Source organism: Cebus imitator, unplaced genomic scaffold (genome assembly GCF_001604975.1).
Source record: "Cebus imitator isolate Cc_AM_T3 unplaced genomic scaffold, Cebus_imitator-1.0 Scaffold61, whole genome shotgun sequence".
Lineage (NCBI taxonomy): Eukaryota > Metazoa > Chordata > Mammalia > Primates > Cebidae > Cebus > Cebus imitator.
In genome coordinates this window covers 4,300,550-4,326,320 of record NW_016107376.1, presented here as the reverse complement: position 1 = coordinate 4,326,320, position 25,771 = coordinate 4,300,550, and the positions used below count along the sequence as shown (strand labels likewise).

At 36.4% G+C, this 25,771-nt stretch overlaps 1 protein-coding gene across 1 annotated transcript in view; it reads right to left on the bottom strand.

Annotated features, from left to right (window-relative positions):
• Positions 1-7,301, bottom strand: part of MINDY3 (MINDY lysine 48 deubiquitinase 3) — an 83,505-nt gene extending 76,204 nt beyond the window's left edge. Inside the window, exon 1 of the mRNA XM_017529739.2 lies at positions 6,972-7,301. Coding sequence (XP_017385228.1) covers positions 6,972-7,065 — 94 coding nt within the window. The 5' untranslated portion in view covers positions 7,066-7,301. The remainder of the gene's footprint in view (positions 1-6,971) is intronic.
• Positions 7,302-25,771: the final 18,470 nt, after the last annotated feature.

Sequence of the window (25,771 nt, the reverse complement as noted above, 5' to 3'; positions counted from 1 at the left end):
AAAAAAAAAAAAAAGAAGAAGGAAAGATACAACCTCCTCCCTTTCTCTCCATAGTGGACTACACAATGTATAAGGAGAAAGGAGTGAACTGTGTGACAAGAGAGAGATTTTTTTTCAAAAAAAAAAAAAAAGAAAAAGTAAAGAATGATTATATGGAAAAGAGGAAGTTTAAGGTCTCCAAGTTTTGAAGGAGAGCTGAGAAAGACTTTTAAAGGTGGTCCACAGATACCCCTGGAAGTCCTAGAGCCCCTTTCAGGGAGTCCACTGGAGGTTACAATTATTTACCTAATAATACTAAGACAGGATTTGCCTCTTTCACTGTGTTGACATGCAGAGTGATGGAATAAAAACTATGGTGGATTACACTGCTGGTTCCTTGGCACACATCAAGACAGTAACATCAAGCTGTCCTAGTGGTAGCTGTCCTAAAAAACCACCACCATACCCTCACACACCTACAGAGCCAATTTAACTTAAGAACACACTTACTGATGCAGTCAAAACTACTAATTTCATTAAGTCTTGATCTTGAATACAATGTCTTTTAAAGCACTTCTGCTACATCCTGGGTATGTTGTTTGCAAGTTATCTCAAGGAAAAGTATATGTGTAATTTTTTTTTTAATTGCAAGCCAAACTGGCCATTTTTTTTTTTTTTTAAATGGAGTGCTGCTTTTACCTAGCGTAACTACCAATAAGCTACAATTATTCAGACTTGAATGTCTGGCTGACATTTTCTCAGAAATAAGTGAGCTTGACATTTCAAGGAAAATAGCTGACAGTATTTTTGTGATAAAACTTCCAGCTTTCAAGCAATAACTTAGAAAACTTGTGTCCACCACTTTGATAGTGTCGCAATGCTAACAGATTGTTCTGCAGAGATCACTGGTAATAGTAACAAACGTGACTTCTGGTATGGTATAATGAAATACATTAACATTTGGAAGACTGTCATAAACCAGTAGATGGATAATTTCCAAATTACTCATGTATACTGTTACAAATTAATGCATAGGTAAGAGATTGATTCAAACTGCAAGACAGAACAATAGATTTCAATTTAACAGAGGAAGAAAAGTTAAGTGATTTTAGATTTCATATTGCAACTCATCTCTACAATACTCTCATGTGTCAAGTTTTGGTGTGGTATCAAAGAAGATTATGTATGATTATCTGAAAAGGCTATTACCATACTGCTTACACCTTTTCCAATTATATCTGTGAGGCCAGATTTTCTGCATCCACGTCAACCAAAACAACACATTGCACAGACTGGAGAAGCAAATGTGGGAATCCAGCTGCCTTCTAATGTGCCAAACATTAAAGAGATTTGCAAAAATGTAAAACAATGCCAAGATCACACTCATTTTTAAATTTTTCATATTCAAGTCCTCAATAATTTTTAAGACTGTAATGGTAACCTGAGTTCCAAAAACTTGAAAGCCAATAGCCTAGGAGTAGTAAACTTTAGAAGGCTTTTAAGTTAAACATGTAGACAAAAATGAAGAAGTGAAGAGGTGTTAATATTGAGAGTGAGAGGAATGAGATGGGTACAGAATTGGGGAAAGCGTTAATTCCGAAAAACATAAAGGAAGAACGAAGGGAAGTACTGAGGGCTCAGCTAAGATTTAACTACACAAGTGTCTTGGTGCTGGACACAATTTTCTCCAGCAACACATAACAGCCTGGGAGATCAAAAACAGGGCAAATGGAGAACTGGAATAGAGAAGATGCATGGAACAAATTTAATAAGGAAAGTGACATCTAAGCATTCTGGTTACGTTAAAACAACCAAATTTAAGGTCCCACCAAGGAACAAGACATAAAATCTTCACTGTTTGGCCAGCTCTTCTCCTACTGGGAATAAGGGCCCCTAGGGTTGTACCCAAATGCAAAGGCGAAATTAGGATCTGCTAAACTTTCAGCGTGTGAAATTAAAGTGTGAATTAGTAATGGAGCTTGCCTTCTTTTAAAATTTAAATAATGTAATCCAATTATCCATGGATGGGGTTTTTAGTTGGAAGTGCATTATAGTGAGTTGCTTTTGCACTTTGAATATTAAGAGCCCATGGAGAGAATTCTAAGCAGTTATGCTTCATGCAAAATTCTGTTTAATTCCAGTATGTATGTTTGAGTGCTAATTGATAATGGACAAAGGATATTAGAACAAAAATGAAATAAAGTCAGCTAAATGAAAATTAAGTATTCTATCCTAAAACAGGACTATGCTAAGTAGACTTCTTCAGTTTATAATAAGGTTTTACTTAAGTTTGAATTTTTCAGGACGTAGCATTACTTTCCTTGTCAAGAATTTTCATCCTCAAATTATTTCCTAGTTTTAAAAGGACTCAATATGAATGGCTTTTTCCTGATTAGGTCTGAAATTATCCATCTTAAAACACCTGAGCCTACATATACAGTTTTGCATCACATTACACAGTAGTACACTTCACAGAAAAGTCTATTTTCACATTTTATAGCTCAGAACCAGTGTAAACCTGAGCCATGAACCTCATTGCAATTTTTCAGTCGCTTGTTTTCATATTACTTACTATACCTATCCACATTATGCACACCATTTGACAACTATGCCTCTACAATTAACAGCCTTCCATGTAAACAAAGCTATAGAAAGACGTAGTTTGACATTTTGGCTGAGTAAAATATCTCCACTGGACCTCTCATCTAAAAAAATTGAGGATAAGTACATTTGTTCTTTGCTATCTTTCAGAGTTGTTGCAAGGATTAGGTAAGATTTTTCAAAAGCTGTAAAATATAGTACAAATGTAAGATATTATGATAGATCTTTCAGGTATTTGAGTAATAAATTATATATTCAAAGTACCAAGGAATTAGTTTTTTCATATATGCATACAAATTACGAATTAAGAAATACTGGTTGTTAGGCAAATTATAATTTAGGTATGTTGGAGAAAGAAAAATCTATGTAAGACAATGTTAAAAGCTTCCAAAAACAACAAAAAATCTTTGAAACGATGTGATCTGCAGCATTGGCTTCACTTCGGAAGAAAAATTAATGATGCTGGTATATCATTTTATTACTTTGATAAAATAGTAAATCATGCTTTTAAACCTTAACTCAAGTGTATTAACTCCTAATATATTTTATATTTTAACAGATACTTCATTTTTCCTGTTATTTGTTAAATCTCATTTTTTCACATTATGTAACAAAAATTGTGCTACAATGAAAGCCCAAAACTCTAATTTCAATCAACTACACCCACACGGCCCCCTTCCCTGAGGGGAGGGGGGGAACCCACCCACTGGACAGATAAAACAGCAAAAATAAATATCCCTCTTTCTGATTAGTCTTAAGGAGAAACAGTAAAATAATGATTGGAAGAAGGAAAAATGGCTTCTGAGAATTAATACTCTCCATCAGGCGTCATCTGCTTTTACAATGTTTTGGAATGCCGCCACACCCATACTAAGTACAGGCTGCTTTTGCTGCAGTAGCACTGATGAGCTGAGAGGCAATAAAAAGGCCACTTGCTCTTTAAAGAAGTTTGCCAAACACTGAGCTAAGCAATCAATATTGAAAAGAATATACATTCCAAATAAATCAAAATGTTGTTATTTATACAAGAAACACTACTTCTGTTAGGTCTAGCTGATTCTTATTTTGGCTTTGTTGGGTTGTGGTCACTCTGCTCACTTCTTACCCTCTCCACTCCCACTACCCTGGTCCAAGACAGCATCTTTTCTCCCCTGGATTACTGCAATTGTCTCTTACCTGATCTCGCTGTCTCAATCCACTACAGTCTAACCTCAACCACAGCAAGCAGATAAACCCTTTAAAAACTTGTCAAGTGGTAGCTCTCCTTTTTTCCATACCTTTGATGGACCCCCATTTCATTCACAAGATAAGCAAAGGTTGTCCTAATGGCCTAGAAAGCTTTATATGATTTGGGCCACTTTGTTTCTTACATCATCTTTTATTACTCTCCTTTTCCTTTATTCCCTCTCCTGCCACAGTAACTTCCTTCTGTTCCTTGAACACACCAGGCTTATTTTGAGTGAATTTTTTTTATAACTATCATTCATTCTGCCTGCAGCACTCTTTCTTCAGACTTTTGCATGACTAATTGGGTGATTCCAAGTGTTTGCTCAAATATCATCTTAAAATGAGGCCTGCGCAGGCCACTCCACCCAGAACTCCGTATTCTCTCATCTTCTAACTATTTATTGTACATGTGTAATTTATGCTATGTTGTGTTTATTGTTTGTCTTCCCTCCCACCCTACTGACTCTCAACTTTAAGAGCTTGGAACATTGGTGCAGTCTGTGGGAAGGGGGGAGGATAAATAGTGCTAATGAGCTCAGGAAGCGAAAATTATATGCTATTCTTTAAAAAGTACTATAGGCAATTGAGCAGGAGGAAAGTGGAGAGAATAAATTTTCAAGTTAAAATAAAACCCTGCCAACTTTAAGTCCTTAAATTACATGGCTTATTGCCTTTAAAATTAAAACTAGCCAAGAAAAGAAGAAAAAAAAAAAAAAACCCCACATTTTTAAAAAAGAACAAGGATTTGTAGAAGAGAATTATTTTAAAAAGCCAATTAAAACAACTATGTGCCACTCCTGCAGCTTATTGTTTTAACAACCATATCAAGCGAATTTAGCTTGATCAATCAATATAATTCCACAGATGGGTATGTCTAGATATGATTGTATAAATAGCCACGCCAAAGGTCTTACACCTGTATCTTGCTTCCAGAAGACTAATGAGACTGCAGTTGTCAAATGAAGACACGATTCAGACTATGAAATAAAGCCAGAGTTGATGTCACATTAGTAATGCAGCAAAGCAGTGTCTTGTGCCTATTCCCATAATCCCAAAGGACTGCTACAGCAATATTTAGCAAAGGCCTCAAAGAACAAATGAATACGATAGTTAACATACCAAAACCAATAACAGGACCCCTCTGACTCAGAGGTGATAACTTCAAAAATACGTTTGTTGACTTAAAATCTTAATCAGTGTAAGACCCTGAAGAATTACATATCCAAAATATAACTGCATTCTGTAAATTAAAAAAAAAGAAATGCTTTATTTTGAAATGGTATTGACAGAACTAATCTTAAGGAATGTCTGTATGATTAAAGGTGGCAAAGCATTCTAATAAGTCATTATAAAGTGTTATTTAGAATGATTATCCATCAAATAAATAATTTATTGTAATTGCCAGGGAAAAGCCAGAGTTATTTTTGACTTAGTCTACAATTAAACTTTTAAAAATAATATAAAAACAGCTACCACTTACTCAGTGTTTACTATATGTCATATAGTGTGCTAAGTGCCTAAACTATTTACATGACCTTTAATCCTCACAACTACTTTATAAGGTCTACTATCTACATTTTACAAAGAAGGAAAATGAGGCTTAAATAAGCTAAATTGCATGAACCTGAAGCCACGTACATTTATTCCAAAGACAGTGCCCTTAACCATTACTAGAACTGCCGCCCTAAATCTTCCTTATATTTGCATGACAGTATAAATAGGGCTGAATGTTATCTTATTCTACTTTGTAAATGTTTCATAAATGTTAACTGATTACAATGGAAATAAATTGTTTTTAGTCTTTCACAGTTTTGTGTATTTTAGAGCTGTTTACTATTAGAATAAGTAGGTGGGAAGTTTTAAAATAAAATCTGCCTCACAGCTGCCCAAGATTAGGTAACTGACCTAATTGAATGTGAAAACAAGCGCCGAAGTCATTACATGTAGGCTTTGGAAACTCAAAGGAAGATAATAAAAACAGAGATCTATTAGGAATTGAAAGACCTGGAATTCACTCCCGGTTCTATCAATTTGTGCTACTCTGGCCCAGCCATTTACAAGTCATTTTTCTCATCTACAAAGCAACAGCGAGGGACTAAATATCCCAAGTTTTAATACGTCATAATTGTAATTTCACCAGCTCTTAAAAGATATATGGGAGGGAGGGAGGCTGAGATTACTTAAATCCTGAATTTTTGTTACAAAATACACGTTTTGAAATACGGATTTATATTCACTGTGCCAAAATTTCCCCAATTTATTTAGGGAACAGGTGTTCTCTAATTAGAAGTTTTAATAATAATAGAGTTTTATATACATAAATTACTGATCCTTCTGACTCAAGGCTATGTTCTTAATCTCATCGTCTTTCCTAAGTCACCTTCAGGGATGTGTCAGTTGTGTTTGCCTATCAAAACTTAAGAATGAGGGATATTCACATAAAGCGCCCAGCTTGTTACAGTGCAGGAATTCAATAAATGCTTGTTTTATGTCATTATTATTTGCACTGACTTATTACATAAGTAAAAATCCTGTCTGTGTTACATTAGACCAGCAGAGGAAGTACAACGATCCATATTTCTTTTTTAACCCTGACAGATAATAAACCAGATCAAAAAGGGGGATACTTTGGGCCAAAAGGACACGTTTTCAGGCAATTATGTTTACACACCAAGTACCGCGCCTATCCACATAATAACAATACAAACAAAAAACTGCTTTTTGGAATTAGCCACTCTGACTTTCCTGTGGACGTCCCTCCTTCCCTCCAAAAATAGACCAACCACCACCAACATACAGCTCTGCTGGGGGTAAAGATGAGGAAGGCCACAGCACCCCTCGAGAAAGTGACACCGGGGCACCGGGCGCACGTTCCGTGTCACGCCCTGCAGCCCAGCAAGGGGCCACCCCTCTCCCCAGCCGAAGGGCAGCCCGGAGAGTGGAGGAGGCGCTGCGGGTATTTAGTGGCAGCTGTAACCATTCTCCTACTCAACCTCTCCCCACCAAGGCAAGCAGGGCGTGTCTACAAAGTCCAGCTTGTGCGCCGAGCACGGCGACTGGGGCAGAGCGCGGGGCACGCGAGAGACTGGAGCGAGAGGCGTCACAGGCGGACCCTCGCAGGGCAAAGGAAGCGGCGGCTCCAAGTGAGAGCCCCGCCAGGGTACCTTGCGTCCAGCGGCAGAATATGGTGTCCGAGAGACTGGGGCTGCTCTTGGTGCCCCACACCAGCTCCATCAGCTCTTTAGTCAGTTCGGACATGATGGTGAACCGGCGGGCGGGTCTTCGTTTTGCGGACTCCTGCCCCGGCACATGGGGAAGGGGCAACTCCGGAGGCAGCAGCTGCGGGACGGCGACGGCAAACGAGTTGGAAAGTGAGGCAGGAAGAAGGAGAAGGGGCTAAGAACTACTTGCAGGGACCGCGCCTGTCAAGTCAGGTTGGGGCAGCAGCGAGTTTCCTGTGCCGGAAGTGCTGGTTCCACTTCCGGCTCCTCTTTCATTCCCGCCCCTTAGAGGCAGCGGGCCCGGAAGTCCCCTCCCCGGAAGTGAAATTGGAGGCGGAAACAGCCACGGACAGCGGTGGAAGTAGCTTCTGGCCTTTCTGAGCCGTGTGGGATCCTTGGGTGGGGTGGTAGTTTTTGTGTTGGGGGGGCGTCAGCGTATTCCTAACCTCCAGGAATACCTCCTTCCTCTAGGCACTGCTCTGGGCTCAGCTGGAGGCTCTGATGCCCAGGCCCTAGGGACTAGAACTTATGCCCATTGCTTTTAATTAACAATATTAATTTCGCAGCACTAGAACTATAAGGCAATAGTTGAATCACAGTGCGGTAACATCCTTACCTTTGTAGGGTGCTGCTCATAAGCTGGAAGCTGTCCGACCTCTGTGCTTCAATAAATACCAACTAGACCAACTAGTACCTAAAAACATGGCAAATAATGTGGCATAATGTGCATCAGAAATGCTTCTATCACGTGCAACACAGAATTACAAGGTATTTGTAGCTAAACAGATTGAAAGCAACCTGTTTGTAAATGTTAACAGCATTTTCATCTCCTATTTTTGAGACTGCAGAGGGTGTGGGCAACACCTGGACTAAAATTTAGCTTTTATTCACTAAACTAGCAGTTAAAATGAGTTCATGTGAAAACTTCTATTTGTGCTACTTAAAAAAAGAGGACTTGAAGGCCGGGGTGGTGGCTCACACCTGTAATCCCAGCACTTTGGGAGGCCGAGGCTGAAGGATTACCTGAGGTCAGGGGTTTGAGACCAGCCTGACCAACATGGAGATAATCCGTCTTTACTAAAAATACAAAATTAGCCGGGTGTGGTGGTGCATGCCTGTAATCCCACCTACTCGGGAGGCTGAGGCAGGAGACTGGCTTGAACCCAGAAGGAGGAGGTTGCAGTGAACTTAGATGGCGCCATTGCATTCCAGCCTGAGCAACAAGGGTGAAACTCCGTCTCAAAAAAAAAAAAAAAGCAAAAAAAAAAAAAAAAAAAAAAAAAAAAAAAAAAAAAAAAAAAAAGGAGGGCTTGTAGTGCATAAGCTTTGAATTTAAAACGAAAATGCAAAATCTGATTTTTAAAAAACTTTGTTTTTAATTTGGTTCTATAAGGTGTTTGTACTCCTTAGAAACCATATTACCTCGGCATGCAGTAATACATAGCTATGATCTGTGGATTATACTGGCCCAGATTCCTACCTTTTGCACTTACTAGCAAGTTACCTGCTCTCTACCTAGGCTTTATTCCTTCTAAAAGGGGGATTACACACATGTCATGTATTGTAAGGAGTAAGTGGAAAAAGTAACACATGCAAAGGATTCAATGTACTTCTTAGCACATGGAAGGCATTTATACAACAGAGGTATTCTTTCATATGAAGAAGATGTTTTGTGGAAATTTAATGGAACAGTAGTTCTGACTTTTTACTCATAAATTCTAGCCAATTGTATTTTAGTTTATAATACCTTATGTTCTCTAATTTCAAAAACATGTAGTTTCATTGTAGAATACCCTCACATTTGGCTAATTAAACATTTAATTTAAAATCTTTTAGATGCCAAATAAGGTTTTGCTCATTTATACTTTATTTCTAGTGATTTTTTGCTACTTATATGCTACTTTTATTTCTTCAGTACCCTTTACTGTAATTAGAGGGACTTGCTCAAAGTGCCTGCACTGCAGCCATAGCATTCCTCTTGATCTATATTCCCTTTAGAATATTCCTTGCCTTATTTTTGCAGATCAAATCTTACCTATCCTTCATGTCAGAGTGTGCATGCCACTTTTAAATAAAGCTTTTTCCAAATCATTACAATTGAAAGTAATAATTGTAATTTCTGAAGCTTCATAGTACCTTATCTGTAACTTGCTTACGACAGTACCTATTATCATTGTATTTGCAAAGAATTATTTGCTTTTCTCTTGAGATATAAATTTATGGAAACAAAGACTTATAATCCTAGCATGGGGATTTGAACATCACTGAATCTCAAAAATGATGATTCAAGGGAACAAAACTTGTCTTTACTGGAAATTAAGAATTCATTATCTTTCAGCAAGTGAGAGATCAGGGGAAGTAGTACAGATTGGTCCAGTTAAATATCTAATATTTGCATGCTGATTACAATTTATGTAATTCTTTCACTTCCTGAAAGGCAGAAGAGTCTATGTACATAGAGCTCATGTAGAACTGGCAGACGTCTAAGTTCAGAGCGTTTCCACATTTGACATTCTCCATTAATGTATGGAAATATTAATGGTATAGTATATATAACACTATATCACATTTGTTTTCTTTCCAGTAATGTACAGATAGTAGTCAGAAGTTTGTTATGAAAAAAGAGAAGAAAGTACTTTCAAAATGTATTTTTTTAATGAGAAATTTTTTGGTCTATGGTTTTTATTAGCTACAGTGATGCTGGCAATATCTTGCATAGACATTGATATGAATGTCCTTTCCACTTTCACATTATAATTTTTATTGGAAATGTTTTAAATTAGCAGGACATATCTTTAACAAGGAATATTAGACTATTAAATTATTTGCTTGATTCATTATAACATTTAAATAGAAATGTAAATTAATATTCATTAAAATTGTCCTTATCAGTAATTATCTATAAAATGAACATTTAAAGGAATCACATTTTGCATCTATATCTGGTGCTGGATGATAATGCCTTTCCCTTGTTAATTAATAAATTGAAAGTTAGGTAAATGTTCTTTGACGTATTTATAACACTTTGTATTTTAGCATATTGTTTTTCTCAGGACTGTCTATGGTTTTGATTAAACTTGTATCACTGAGGTGTATATAGATTGCGTTAATAATCTTTAACTTCCTTTATATGTAAGTTTTATTAATAATACTTCTCTTTCTTTCAAATTCAAGTCATGGTACTGCCATAAAACTGGGCTGACATTTCCATTATATTGAATTCCTTTAATCTATCTTTACTACTTCAAGCAACAAAATTAAATATTCAGCAATAAACTCTAAGTCTCTGTTTACTTATTTTCTGTCTTTCCTCAAACATTTTGTCAAATAAAAGCACAACAACTTTATTACCTAGTTCCTAGGAACTAACATGAAAAGTACCCTTCTCCAATTGGAAACCCTAGGCTCCTAATTTAGTGTGTTTACATTACTCCTTATCTAGAAGAAATCAAATCTTTCAAAAACCCATCCTGCAATAAGATTAATAACTTTTAGGTGGGTCATTAAAACAAGCCCATACTCATTTATTAATAAAATTTTTTCATTTATATGTTCTCTGCCTTCCAATAGTACCATAAGTCTAGCAAAGCAAATGAAGCCACTTTCTCCTACATCATCTTAATCTTAGCAGGATAATACTTGTCCAACTGAGCATACAAGTCCCTTTCAAGCCCACCAACATCATATTCAAGTGTGGCCTAGTGCATCACTTCCCATTGCATCTCCTACTGATATTACTATGAGGTGGCAAAGGGGGGCTCTGTCATTAAATGCTGGGTTAAGTAAATTTAAACAAGTTGTTCACTGCAACTCTCCAAGAGTGGAGATTATGTTTAAAGACACATTTGAATCATTTCATTCGCTGAGCTTCTTATATCATTTATGTTCTGCAAAATACTGTTACAGAATTCACAGGTCTAATGAAATAGTGTCTTGAAATGGAATTAGAAAATCTGAATGTTAGCTTCTCTATGGGCACTAAGTGTGGATGTTGGTTGAATCATTTAACTAGCTGTACCTTGCTTTCTTCATCTGTAAAATAAGCAAATTTAGATTATTTTTAAGGTCATATTCACTGCAGGTCTTGTTTACTTTTACGATTGTAAAAAGTGGCTGTCTTTAACTTGAAATGTATGGGGATAATGGGGAGCAAAAGTATTGGAAACGTATATGGAGTAGAAAAGTAATTTTGGCATTATTCTTTACTAAGACATAGAGTAAAAGAGGTTATTTGCCATTTTAGCACTTGTGCTAACCATTATGAAATAAGAACATAAAATTACAACTTGTACCTTAACCCAAGACTAACTATATAAAGTAAGCATATAATATTTACCCACTTGGATGTGTCATAGGCACCTCAAACTCAATCTATGCCAAATTAAATATGCAAAGATGGCATATGAATTATTTCTGCATTGAACTGGGGAAAATCAGAGAAGTTTGAGCTGGATAGACTCTTTTATTAGAGAAGAGAGGATGTGCATCTCATGCTTGATGATCCAGGAATATCAAGTTACGGAGGTGTAATAGATGGAATTCTGTTCCTCCAAAATCCAGATATTGAAGCCCTAACACCTAATTTAACTGTGTTTGGAGATAGAGACCTTAAGAAGGTAGTTAAGATGAAATGAGGTCATAAGGGTGGGATTCTAATCCAATATAACTGATTTCCTTCAAGGAGGGGAAAGACATCAGAGCATGAGATCTCCCTCTATACAGAAAAGGCCATGTAGTGACACAGTGAGAAGGTGGCCGTCTACAAGCCAGGAAGAGAGGCCTTGCTACAAACCAACCCTCTCAACACCTTTATTTTGGACCTGTGGACTATGTAACTATGGGAAAATAAATTTACACTGGTTAAGACACCCAGCCTGTGCTATTTTGTTGTGGCAGCCCAAGTGAACTAATACAGAGAGACAGACTTAAAAATATTAAATGTTATCTTAAATACAGGCATGCCTCAGAGATATTGCAGATTTAGTTCCAGATCATCACAATAAAGTGAACATTGCAATACAGCCAGTCACACAAATGTGTTTTCCTAGTGCATATAAATGTCATGTTTACATTATTCTGTAGCCTATTAAATGTGTGATAGCATTATGTCTAAAAAAGACAATCAACATATATACCATAATTTTAAAAAATACTCAATTGCTAAAAAATTGCTGAAGACCATTTGAGCCTTCAGCAAGCTGCGATCTTTTTGCTAGTGGAGAGTCTTGCCTCGATGTTGATGGCTGCTGACCGATCAGGCTGGTGGGTGCTGAAGATTGGGGTGGTTGTGAAAATTTCTTAAAATAAGACAGCAGTGAAGTTTGTTGTGTTGATTGACTTTTCCTTTCACAGCAGATTTCTGTGTGGCATGAGATAATATTTTATCCGCTGTAGAACTTCTTACAAAATTGGAGTCAATCCTCTCCAGCCCAGCTGCTGCTTTATCAACTAAGTTTATGGAATATTCTAAATCCTTTGTTGTCATTTCAAGTGTTCATAGCATCTTCACCAGGAGTACATTCCATCTTTAGAAACCACTTTCTTTGCTCATCTGTAAGAAGCAACTCCTTATCCAACAAAATTTGATCATGACATTACAGCAATTCAGTCATCCCTTCAGCCTCCACTTCTAATTCCCATTTTCTTGCTATTGCCACCACATCTGCCGTTACTTCCTTCACTAAAGTCTTGAGCCCTTCAAAGTCATCTAGGAAAGCTGGAATCAACTTCTTCCAAACTCCTGTTCCTGTTGATATGTTGATTTCCTTCCATGAATCACAAATGTTCTTAATGCCAGCCTCCAAGGTGGCAACCAGTGGCTATGCTTCTTGACAGTCATGTCCTTGGGTAGTTCCTTTCCACATTGAAAAGACCCAAACTGCATGACCAGTTGGATATGTGAAAGTAACGGGATGTGATTTTCAAAAGTAGCTCCTTAAAGGCGTTGCAGTTTCTGTCTCGTCTCTTGGCTCTCTTTCTTTGGGGGAAGCCAGCTGCCATGTTGTGAGGATACTTAAGTTGTCTATGGACAGGCACACATGATGAGAAATTGAGGCTGGACATTCCCATTCCCAGTCTTCAAGATCCCATTTCATTATTGCTAGGACCTTCACCAAGACAAAGAAAATTCAGCTTTTTCTGAAGTTTTGCTGCTCACAAAAAACAAATTCTGTCTTGGCCTTTGGCTTTGTTTGTTTTTGCCGCTGCAGGGATGAGTTTCGTTTGGTTTTGCGTGTTTGATTTAAATGCTGTCAGGGACCATTTTTGACTCTCATACTTCTTCTTAGGTTACTGATGAATAAATACAAGCTTGTCATTTTCTTTGTTGTTTCAGTGGTACTTACAAAGCAGACAGTTTTTAAAATTACATATTAGTCAATGATTAGCCACGGATTGTCCCTGTGATCTAGTTTGTCAAGGATAATAATTTCTTGTAGAAAGAGACAGTTGTAAACTTTTTTTGTTTTGAGATGGAGTTTTGCTCTTGTCACCCAGCCAGGCTGGAGTGCAGTGGCAGAATCTCGGCTCACTGCAAGCTCTGCTTCCTGGGTTCAAGTGATTCTCCTGCCTCAGCCTCCCACCTAGCTGGAATTACAGGCTCCCGCCACCATGCCCGGCTAATTTTTTGTATGTTTCATAGAGAAGGGGTTTTGCCATGTTGGGCAGGCTGGTCTCAAACTCCTGACCGGAGGTGATCCAACCTACTTGGCCTTTCAAAGTGCTGGGATTACAGGTGTGAGCCACCACTTCTGGCTGGTTACTGTAAACTTTTCACTGCCGAGACAGTACAGTAGCTGGGGGATGGATATACTGACTGATTCAATTAAAGGAATCTAGGCATCCATAGGCATACCAAAAATCAAAAAGTTTAGCAACAACATACTTAATGAAGAAAAATTTCCCTTTTAGACTGGCAACAAAACAAGGCTTCCTACAAACATCACTTCTATTCAATAAAATAAAGGAAGGCAAGAAAAAGAAAAAGACTAATAAGGTAGAAACAAAGCTTCATGATTCGTAGCCTGTCTCATGTTCAATTCTGTAATTAGCACTTTTCTGGACTTCTATAGCACACTCTGCCCTCAATCCTTAAGGCCTTTCTGTCCTACTGTTACTTGTGATTTCTTCAGATGCATGTCTGTGACTCCCTCACAGCACTGATCAAATCCCCTCTGGATGAATTGAGACTCCAATAAATACATATGAAATCCAGCAGCTTAACTTTTGCCAATATGGCAAAAATTAATGAGGGATACGTTCCAAGACCCCCAGTGGATACCTGAAACCGCAGATAGGACTTCATTCTAAAAATGCCATGTTTTTTCATATACACACCTACCTATGAGAAACCTTAATTTATAAATCAGGTATAGTAAGAGATGAACAAAAATAACTAAATTAAATAGAACAATTATAACAATATATTGTAGTAAGTTATGTAAATGTGGTCTCTTTCTTTCTCTTTGTTCAAAATACCTTAGTGTATTGTACTTAACCTTCTTGACCATGGGTAACAAATATGGAAAGAGAAACTGTGGCTAAGGGGGCATTACAGTACAATATTGAACTCTTCTTCCATAGTCTGGAAGAAGAATGACAATTTCTGTTGGGGAAAGCTCAGAAACTGAATGGATTTGGATGCCCAGAAAAGAATGTCTGGCAGTTTTGAACTAAGTCAGCGATAGTAAAATAAACTTGGTTCCATGAGTTGAAACTGCTTTTAATTTTATCCCGGACTTTCTTCCCAGTTTTCTTGGTTCTCTTAGAAGCTGTCCAGATTTGCTTGGGTAAAAATCGATATTGGAATGTTGCATATAAAACTGGGGGAGGAAGAGGCATATGATCATTAACTAAGTCCCTGGTTTAATTCGTGTCATGATCACCAGCATGGCTTCTGTCCAGGCAGAATGTCATGCTTGTTGAAGAATGAATGACCTCTGCCCCGGACATTGTGTCACACATTCTTCAGCTTTGGGAAGCAGCCTTAGGCAAGATTGGAACCTAGACAGACAGACAGACAGACAGACAGACAGAGGTCTTTTGCTCCTTCAAAAGCAAACAACAGTAGAGCCCCAAGGTTGCTTCTATTTTCTTTGGTTTTTATTTTAGAAATATGTTATTTTTTTTTTAAATTTCAAACATATGAAAAAATGGAGAGAAAGGTATAATAAACACCTATCACATCTTGCTTTAATAATTGAATCATCTGTTTCATCTATTTTTGGTAAATTTTAAAATACTGATTACAGATGTTATAATAAATAATTATTCCAGTATGTATCTCTAAAAATTAAAACTTTCCTGCATAACCACTTATCACATCCAACAAAATTAATAATTTCTTAAAATCATTTATCAGTCTTTATCTGCCTGTCTCCATTAAGTTTTACAATGCCTTTTAGAGCTAGTTCTGTCAGACCCTGATTCAATCAATAAAAGCCTACAACATTTCTCTAAAGCACATTTTAATGTAGAACATTCCTCCTCCCCTGTTTATTCATGACATTAATTTGTTGAAGAGATGGTATCCATTTTCCTTTAGAACATTTGATTTTTTCAGATGTGTCTGATTGTTTCCCTGTAGGAATGTTTGATTTGTACCTTGCTTAGGTTTTGGAATTTCCTGTAAATCGGTAGTTTAGATGAAAAGATTTGATTCGATTTGAGTAAATTAATTAGATGGCAAAACACTTCTTTGCAAGAATATCTTAAGAATAATGTTATGTTTTCCTTATTGCATCACACCAAAAGCTGATAATCTAATTACCAGTGTTTCTAACATTGATTATTCATGTAAGGTGTCTCTCTGCAAGCAGCCTGTGGGCTCTACCTTACCTCCGTGTCAATTCAATTCTCTGTCGACCTTTTATTTAATGGTTTAGCAACCACTCACAATTCTTGCCTGAATCATTTATTCCATTAAGAGTTGCAAAATGATCACTTTCTGTTTTTTGTTGGTGGTTTTTCTTAGTTCTTGAGTTGAATGATTGGTTCATTACTTTTCAACCTTTCTACTGCATTCTAATATAACATTCAGTGCTATAAAATTATAATCTCTCATACAAATTTTGATATTTATTTTTATAATTATCATTCACTTCGAATGTTTTATGATTCTCAGTTTTTTTCTTAACCCATTTGTTATTTACAAATAGATTTTAAACCTTCAGACTTCTCTTAGAGTTATCCATGTACTATTGCTTTAATTTAATTATATTTTGTTCAGAAGACCATTGTTTTTATAATCCTGATATTTTGGTATTTGATGAGAGTTGCTTTTAGGCTTAGCTCATGGTCAATTTTTTAAAATTTTCATGCATAATTGAGAAGAATATCTGCTCTCTGATATTTCTGCATAGGGCTTTATGTATTACCCTAAGTTGAAGAGATTAATTCATTGTTTTATTCATCCACTGCCTTAAAAAATGTTTAAATCTAGTTAATCCGTCATTTGGAATGGAGATTGTTAAATCTCCTGCTGTTGAGGTGGATTTGTCAATACTTTTCTTGCTGTTGTATCAAGTTTTGCTTTCCATATTGCTGTATTATATATCTGATACCCACACATTTAGAGTTGTTATATCTATCAAACAAATAAATCATTTAATCTGTAAGATCTTATTAGAATAAATAACAGCAACATCCAATATTTTGCTCCCCTTTGTGTAACCTCTATAATTAGTCTTCATATGTATTTTGGTTTTATACTTTGGTTTGTTCAGGTTTACTGTCCTAGTTGTCACATTATTTACAACTTTACCTTTCCTTCTTTTTGGATTTAATTTTCTATTTCCTAAAGCATATAGTTTTTGAATTCTTCTGATAAGAAACTTCATTGTCACTAAATATTGATTTATAAAGAGTGTGCTTGGCTTTGTCTTCTTTTTTTTTTTTTTTGAGACAGTATCGCACTCTGTATCCCAGGCTGAAGTGTAGTGGCAACACCTTGGCTCACAGGAGCCTTGAACTCCCAGGCTCAAGCAATCCTCCCACCTCATCCTTCAGTGTAGCTGGAACTACAGGCACATGCCACCATGTCTGGCTAATTTTTTGGAGGCTGGGATTACAGGTGTACACCCCCACACCTGACTTATTTTTTCACTATTCTTATGTGATAATTTAGGTGGGATAAAGTTCCAAGGTCTAAATTCTTACTAGCCATGTGCTTTTGAGAATGTTACTTTACCTGACTCTTCCTGAGCTTTCACACCAGCAAAATGAAAATTAAGAGTATGCCCAACACTGGGCTTACACCTGTGGTCCTAGCTACTTAGGAGGCAGAGGAGGAGGGTAGATTTCATGTATTTTATTTTTATCTAACGAACATTTGCATGGCATTTACTATAAGCCAGCACTGTTTAAGAGTGTTACAAATGTTAACTCATTTAAGTGACATAAGGTAGGTACAGTTTTATATTTTTACTTTTAGAGATGAAAGCTTGTCTCTATTGCAATGATTAAATTAAAAATAAACTGTTTTAGGAAATGTGCTGGTCTAGATAAATAACCAGTAAATACATTTGAAAATTACTTTTATAACATGGCAAACATACTTTAAAAACTTACATTTGCAAGAAAGTAAGAGATACCTCCTTGGCAAAATCTGAAGATGAACCCAGAAAATCAGAGCAATAAAATAGAACTCAATATCTTTCAGCTGTCCTGGAGAAAAGTATGTATGTTTTGTGGGGTGGGAATTGGCTTCAAAGTTGTTTTTATTTTTATTTTATTTTTTTGAGATGGAGTCTCACTGTCACCTAGGCTGGAGTGCAGTGGCGCAGTCTCGGCTCACTGCAACCTCTGCCTCCCGGGTTCAAGCAATTCTCCTGCTTCAGCCTCCTGAGTAGCTGGGATTACAGGTTCACACCACCACACCCGGCTAATTTTTGTATTTTTAGTAGAGATGCAGTTTCACTATGTTGGTCAGGCTGGTCTCGAACTCCTCACTCCATGATCTGCCTGCCTTGGTATCCCAAAGCGCTGGGATTACAGGCAGGAGCCACCACGCTCAGCTCAGTTGTTTGTTTGGTTTTAAGAGCTGAAGCCAGAAGATAATGACTTGAACTTGTGTGATTTCACTAGTTGAAACTGAGCCTGTCAGGTGGCTGTACCATTAGTGAAAGTGTGGAATAGGAAAAAAAAAATCCTCATCTCTATCGAATTAAAAATAAAATATATGACATAAATGACTAAGGTGTGAGTTGTTTTCTCTCTTCCCTTAAAGATAGCATTCTATAGTTGTCTGCTGTTTATTATCACTTTTGAAAGGTCTGTGGTTTTTCTAATTGTCATTCCTTTTTAGGAAACCTGTCTTGTTTTTCTGTTTGCATTTGGGATTACTTCCTCATGACCTTTCTGCTGTTCCACTGAATTATCTAGGCATTTCCCTTCTATTTATCCTGCTTGGGAGCGTTATACATTGTCAACTGGGGAATTGGTGTCTTTCATTAGTTAGGAGAACATTTCAGCCATTTCGTTTTTAATAGTTTTCCTCCATCATTTCATTTCTTGTTCATCTCTGGAGATCTGAATAGACATACATCGGGCTTAGTTCTTCCATGGCTCAACTTCTCTTTCCCATTTTCCATTTCTTTCTCTCTGCAGCACAATATATCTGCAATAAAGTCTTCCATTTATAATTCTCTGCTTAGCTCTGTCTTATCTGTTTTGTCCAACCTATTGGGTTTTTAATTACAATAAAACGTTTTTATTTATACAAGTTTCATTTGATTGTTTTCCAAATTTGAACTTTTATGATAGTATTTCTTAACTCAATTATGATAAAATATTTCCTTGTTTTCTGATTTTTGAGTTAAGAACTCATGTTCAATGGTTCAATGGAGCTTTTTTTTTTTTTTTTTTTTTTTTTCCCAGGATTCCTATACAGTTATATGGTGGGAGTGTTATACATGGTCAGCTGGGGAATTTGTGTCTTTCATCAGTTTAGAGAAAATTTCAGCCATTTCATTTTTAATATTTTTTTTCCATCATTCCATTTCTTGTTCATCTATGGAAATCTGAATAGGCATATGTTGGGCTTATACTCTAAAGAGAGTATATGTCCCCCAAAGAGGTTTTGAATGTGGTTTACCCAGGTATTTCCAGTGATGTTATGCAGTGATGCAACCACAGGCCAATTTTATGTTGCTTTCTCAGCTGAAACATTCCTGGACCACATAGATAATAGGCAGAAGAACTTCAGCCCCCGCAGGGAACTCCAATATCAGACATTTGACTTATCCATCTAGATCCCAGGTCAAGATACAAAAGTTTCCATGTATTTTTCCTGGGTTGGCAGATATTTGCTTTTTCTATTCAACATTTTCACTAATGGTACAGCCATTTGACCGGCTCAGTTTCAACTAGTGACATTGCTAGTCTAGGTCAAGTTATTATATTTTGTCTTGAGCCCTTAAAACCAAAAACTTTGAAACCAGTTTCCACCCCTCAAAATACATATTGTTTCCTCCAGGACAGCTGAAAAATATTAAGTTCTCTGGTTTGTTGCTCTGATTTTCTGGATTCTTCTGGTTTTGCCTGTGGGGTATCCCTTACTTTCTTGCAAGTATAAAGTGGTTTTTTTTGTTTTTTGAGAGTATGTTTGCTACGTTATAAAAGTAATTTTTAAATGTGTTCACTGTTTATTTATCCAGTCCTGCATATTTCCAAAAAAAGAGTTAATTTTCCCAAAATGTGTTCAGTAGAACCCTTACAAATATGTTGTAAGACAAAAACTTCATGTTATTTTCCCCTAAAACTTACATTTAAATATATGTAAGAAAACTAATTTAATTATACATTTTCTTTTTTTTTTTTTTTTATATGGTGTTTCACCATGTTGGTCAGGTTGGTCTTGAACTCCCGACCTTAGGTGATCCTCCCGCCTTGGCCTCCAAAGTGCTTGGATTACAGGCGTAAGCCACCACGCTCAGCCAAATTATACATTTTCTTATGTTCATGCAATGATTAGCCCTTAAGGAAATGCTGTGCCATTCTACAGAATGCGAGAAAGTCAAAGAAGCAATTGATATAAACAAATCAAATCTTAGCTAGCCATCTCATTAATATATTATCTGATCAATGGTCAATGACCTATGATTTAAAATTCCCTATGACTTATGATTTTATGATTTAAAATTTCCTATGATTTCAAATACCTATGATTTATAATGACCCTTGATTTAAAATTCCAATAAATATTTGATATTGTGTTGTCATCTTAGGATTCAATTCTGCCATTCCATCAACAGGTGGTGCCATTGTATTATAATTTAAGTGTTATGAAAGAAAAATACTTTGTAGTTAGTTTCACTGATAAGCATCTCAGCTTTTTAGAGGATTCTGTCACTGCTTTTGCACCCTGAGAAACTTTGACTTGAGGGTTTTCAAAAATGTTACATGGTTAAAATTATATTGCAGAACAAAACTGGCTGGATTCTTCTCATGTATTTATAAGTCTAGAAATTGCAAGCCATATGTCTGCTATTTTATCTACAAAGCCATGAATAACCAAAAATAATATTCATAATAGGTAGTCTTATATTCTGATATTCAGAGAATATCTTTTTAATATTTTTGATCCTGAAAATTCTCATCTTATTTTTATTTTATAAATTTAAAAAGACTACTAGGATTAGAAAAAGAAAACCTTCACTTTTTTTTAATAACAAGAAAAGCAAGATAGTATTTGTGTTTCTTTCTTTCTTTCCATATGCTATTAAATATATCATAGGACATGGGTCACAGCTTGACCAAAAGATCTCTTTGTAGTTATGTGTTGCCAGAAGCAATATAGAACAATACAGAAACTCTGTGGAGATCCCTTTTGTGATGTGGCAAGTCATGCGGGGACAGCTTGAGATGGGTAACCTCATACGCCCTGTCAGAAGGAGAAGGAAGAGAGGATGACATCAGACTCTATCCCATTCTTTGTTCTGCCTGCAATTCGCTATGTAAACTGGCAAAGCTATTTCCTCAAGGGTAGTTGTCAAAGTCACAGCATGATCACAGGAGGTGGTAATAGGAAGTTGGCATGAGCCACTGACAGAGAAATTAGTTTGAAGCTTCTTGTGATTCTCCTCAGGGATTTCAGGAACAGCTAGCTCTTCTAAGCTAATTAGTCCTGCATTGTTGTGATGGATGATCAGAAAAAGCAGTAATTGAAAATGATACAGTTCTTTAGTAATATAAAAACTGTAAACAACAGAAATATTAAGAAATGAAACAAACATTTAGAACCATTTGGATCAATTAGATGAATAGGTCAGCAGATGGAGAATTCAGTTTCAAAGTAGACAAAATAAAATTTATTTGGGAACAGACACCCAAGTTAGGGTCTATATGTTAAATGATGCAATTATTAATACACTGGGGGGGGGGGGATCCAAGACGACTGATAAAGGGGATAACACCACAGATTCCACAGAAATACAAACCACCATCAGAGATTACTACAAACAACTCTATGCACATAAACCAATAAATCTGGAAGAAAAGGATAAGTTCCTAGACACTTGCATCCTCCCAAGCCTAAACCAGGAAGAAGTTGAAATCCTGAATAGACCAATAACAAGGGCTAAGTTTGAGGCAACAATTAATAGACTACCCACCAAAAAAAGCCCAGGTCCAGATGGGTTCACAGCCAAATTCTACCAGACATACAAGAGGAGCTGGTACCATTCCTTCTGAAACTATTCCAAACAATCCAAAAAGAGGGAATCCTTCCCAAATCATTTTATGATACCAACATCATCCTGATACCAAAAAACCCGGCAGAGACTCAACAAGAAAAGAAAACTTCAGGCCAATATCCGTGATGAACATAGATGCAAAAATCTTCACTAAAATATTGTCAAGCCGATTGCAACAGCACATCAAAAAGCTTATCCATCAGGATCAAGTAGGCTTCATCCCAGGGATGCAAGGCTGGTTCAACATACGCAAGTCTATAAATGTAATTCACCACATAAACAGAACCAAAGACAGAAACCACATGATTATCTCAATTGATGCAGAGAAGGCCTTTGACAAAATTCAACAGCGCTTTATGCTAAAACCTCTCAATAAACTAGATATTGACGGAATGTATCTCAAAATAATAAAAGCTGTTAATGACAAACCCACAGCCAATATCATACTGAATGGGCAAAAACTGGAAGCATTCCCTTTGAAATCTAGCACTAGACAAAGATGCCCTCTCTCACCCCTCCAATTCAATATAGTATTGGAAGTTCTAGCCAGAGCAATCAGGCAAGTAAAAGAAATAAAGAATATTCATTTAGGAAAGGAGGAAGTCAAACTGTCTCTATTTGCAGATGACATGATTATATATTTAGAAGACCCCACCATCTCAGCCCAAAATCTCCTGAAACTGATAAGCAACTTCAGCAGTCTCAGGATACAAAATCGATGTGCAAAAATCACAAGCATTCCTATACACCAATAACAGACTTAAAGAGAGCCAAATTAAGAATGAACTGCCGTTCACAATTGTGACAAAGAGAATACAAATACCTAGGAATACAACCAACAAAGGATGTAAAGGGCCTCTTCAAGGAGAACAATAAACCACTGCTCAATGAAATAAGAGAGGACACAAACAGATGGAGAAACATTCCATGCTCATGGTTAGGAAGAATCAATATCATGAAAATGGCCATAATGCCCAAAGTAATTTATAGATTCAACACTATCCCCATCAAGCTACCAATGACTTTCTTCACAGAACTGGAAAAAAACACCTTGAACTTCATATGGAACCAAAAGAGAGCCCGCATAGCCAAGTCAATTCTAAGCAAAAAGAACAAAGCTGGAGGCATCACACTACTGGACTTCAAACTATACTACAAGTCTACAGTAATCAAAACAGCATGCTACTGGTATCAAAACAGAAATATAGACCAGTGGAACAGAAGAGAGGTCTCAGAGGCAATGCCACACATCTACAACCATCTGATCTTTGACAAACCTGACAAAAACAAGCAATGGGGAAAAGATTCCTGGTTTAATAAATGGTGTTGGGAAAACTGGCTAGCCATGTGCAGAAAGCAGAAAATGGACCCCTTCCTGACACCTTACACTAAAATTAACTCCAGATGGATTAAAGACTTAAACATAAGACCTAACACCATAAAAACCTTAGAAGAAAACCTAGGCAAAACCATTAAGGACATAGGCATAGGCAAAGACTTTGTGACTAAAACATCAAAAACAAAGAGATCTTAAGGACCAAGGCTGCTTCTTCCAAAAAATATTCCAATGAAAGTCTCACCTGTGCATTAAAAAGTTGTCAGCCTTCTTTATCTTTTATCTCTCTTTCTCTCTGTTTAATTACCTGATCCATGTGGTAGGTTATGTCTATCCCAGAACTCCCAAACTTTATATATTATAGTCCAGCAATACCTAGAAATTGCTTTGCATTCTGTACATTCCAGTTTCAAATTCCTGGAGAGACTTGGACCAAGAATATATAGATATATGATGTCTATCCCTAGTGTATGAAGTGTGGCCAGAGAAATAGGTTATGTCATTTCAAGTGTGGCTTCCAGGAACCCACAGGTTTGGGGAGTTGATGCTGTTACTGAAAAAAAGGGGAATTAATATAGCTGGACACAAATCCCACAGGTGTCATAAAAATATTCATTTAGGTTGAATTACCCATGGGTCTTCATTCAAATAATTAGAAGTGTAACATCTTCCAAAAATTTGAAAAGCAATTTAAATTTAAGTGGCATACATTTTTTAAACTTTGTTCTGTTCTCTCAGTCTGTCTGTCTGTCTCTCACCTCTACTGAAAGCTTTATCCCATCTGTCCAGATGACCTAAAGTTTCACACCTCAGTCTTTGCTGGGCTGGTCTTTGCTCTTTTCCTTCCACATTCCATATCTATTTTATTATCACTCTATGCTTTTTTCCATGTAGCTATTCAAGCCAGCCTTGCTTCCTCTTGTATCTCCCCAACCCCTACAACCTCATTCTGCATGGTCAACACCAAGGAGCTTTGCTGTCCACCACGGGATTTCCAGCCAGCACAGAACAAAGGATGCTTTATTTTTTCCCTGTCACATGTAATTCATTTACACGTATGGAAAAAAGGCTGAAAGATAAAAAGTCTTACTGCCATTTATCACCAGAAGGTGAAATTATGAATGATTTTAAAATGTATTATATTTTCTCATTTTTTAATTCATTGTAAATAAAGAAGTAAAGATGCACAATATGGAAAATAGACATATAGTTACTTATCTTGTGCCAAAGATTCTCATTAATATTGCTAACATTTTTATTTTATCACTTTTATCCCAAGCAGATTAAAACCTCCAAATCAAATATTTCATTTTCTGTAACGCCCTAGCAAAACACTTTACATATAGAACTAATACATTTTTAAAAATCAACAATACATAAATAAAAAGTTAATATTGTAGTTTAAACATCAAAACAGAATAATCTATAAAATCATGTAACCAAGGCTAATATTTTTTCAAATCACAAAAACACCTAGTCTAGCCATTATACCAAAGTGCTTCCTACCAAGAAGTAACTCCATCATTTTCAACATGTTGACAACAATTAATATCCTTTGCTAAGCAGGAGTTAAATAGTTAACAAAATCCACTAAGTTATTATATAGTGCACTATACTTTACACTACATATGTACACTATATGCATATACACACTAAAATAATGTACACTATGATATACTATATATAGATAATATATTTGTATATATAGTATACATATATATAGTATATGTGTATACTATTTATAGTATATATGTATATTCTGTAGTACTGTATATACTATAGTACATATATACTATACATGTATATATATACTACAGAGATAGTATATACTATACATATATTCTGTATGTATGTGTATGTGTACCATAGTGTATATAAATAGTATACATATATGCATATACTCTATATGTATTATATATATGTATATACATGCATGCTATAGTACTATATGTGCATCTATGTATACTATATATGTGTACTATATATAATACATATACATATGTAGTACACATACACAGATAGTACATGTATACATATATATGTGTACTCTATATCTATTATACATGCACTACAGTATGTGCCTTACTATAGTGATATAATGTCCTGAGCTAGAAGCTGTCTACTTATTGTGGAGTTTTGTTGTTGCTTATTGCTAAAAGTCAATTGTCTTATTTTGTTTTAGCCTTTAATTTCAATCATCTTAATACTGCGAGAAACCCTGCAGGACTTGAGACTTGAGAATTTCCCACTGTGGGAACATATACAGCATAGAATACTATGCAGCCAGAAAAAGAATAAAGTCACGTCCTTTGCAGCACCATGGATGCAGCATTATCCTAAGTGGATTAATGCCAGAATGGAAAACCTAATAACACATATTTTCACTTATAAGTGGGAGCTAAAATTTGAGTACACATGAACATAACAATGGAATAATAGACACTAGGGACTGTGAAAGTGGGGAAAGAGGGAAGCAAGATTTGAAAAACTACCTGGCGGCGGGCAGTGGCTCATACCTGTAATCCCGGTACTTTGGGAGGCCAAGGTGGGCGGATCTCCTGAGGTTGGGAGTTTGAGATTGAACTGGCCAATATGGAGAAACCCTGTCTCTACTAAAAGTACAAAATTAGCCGGGTGTGGTGGCCCATGCCTGTAATCCCAGCTACTCAGGAGGCTGAGGCAGGAGAATCACTTGAACCTGGGGAGTAGAGATTGCA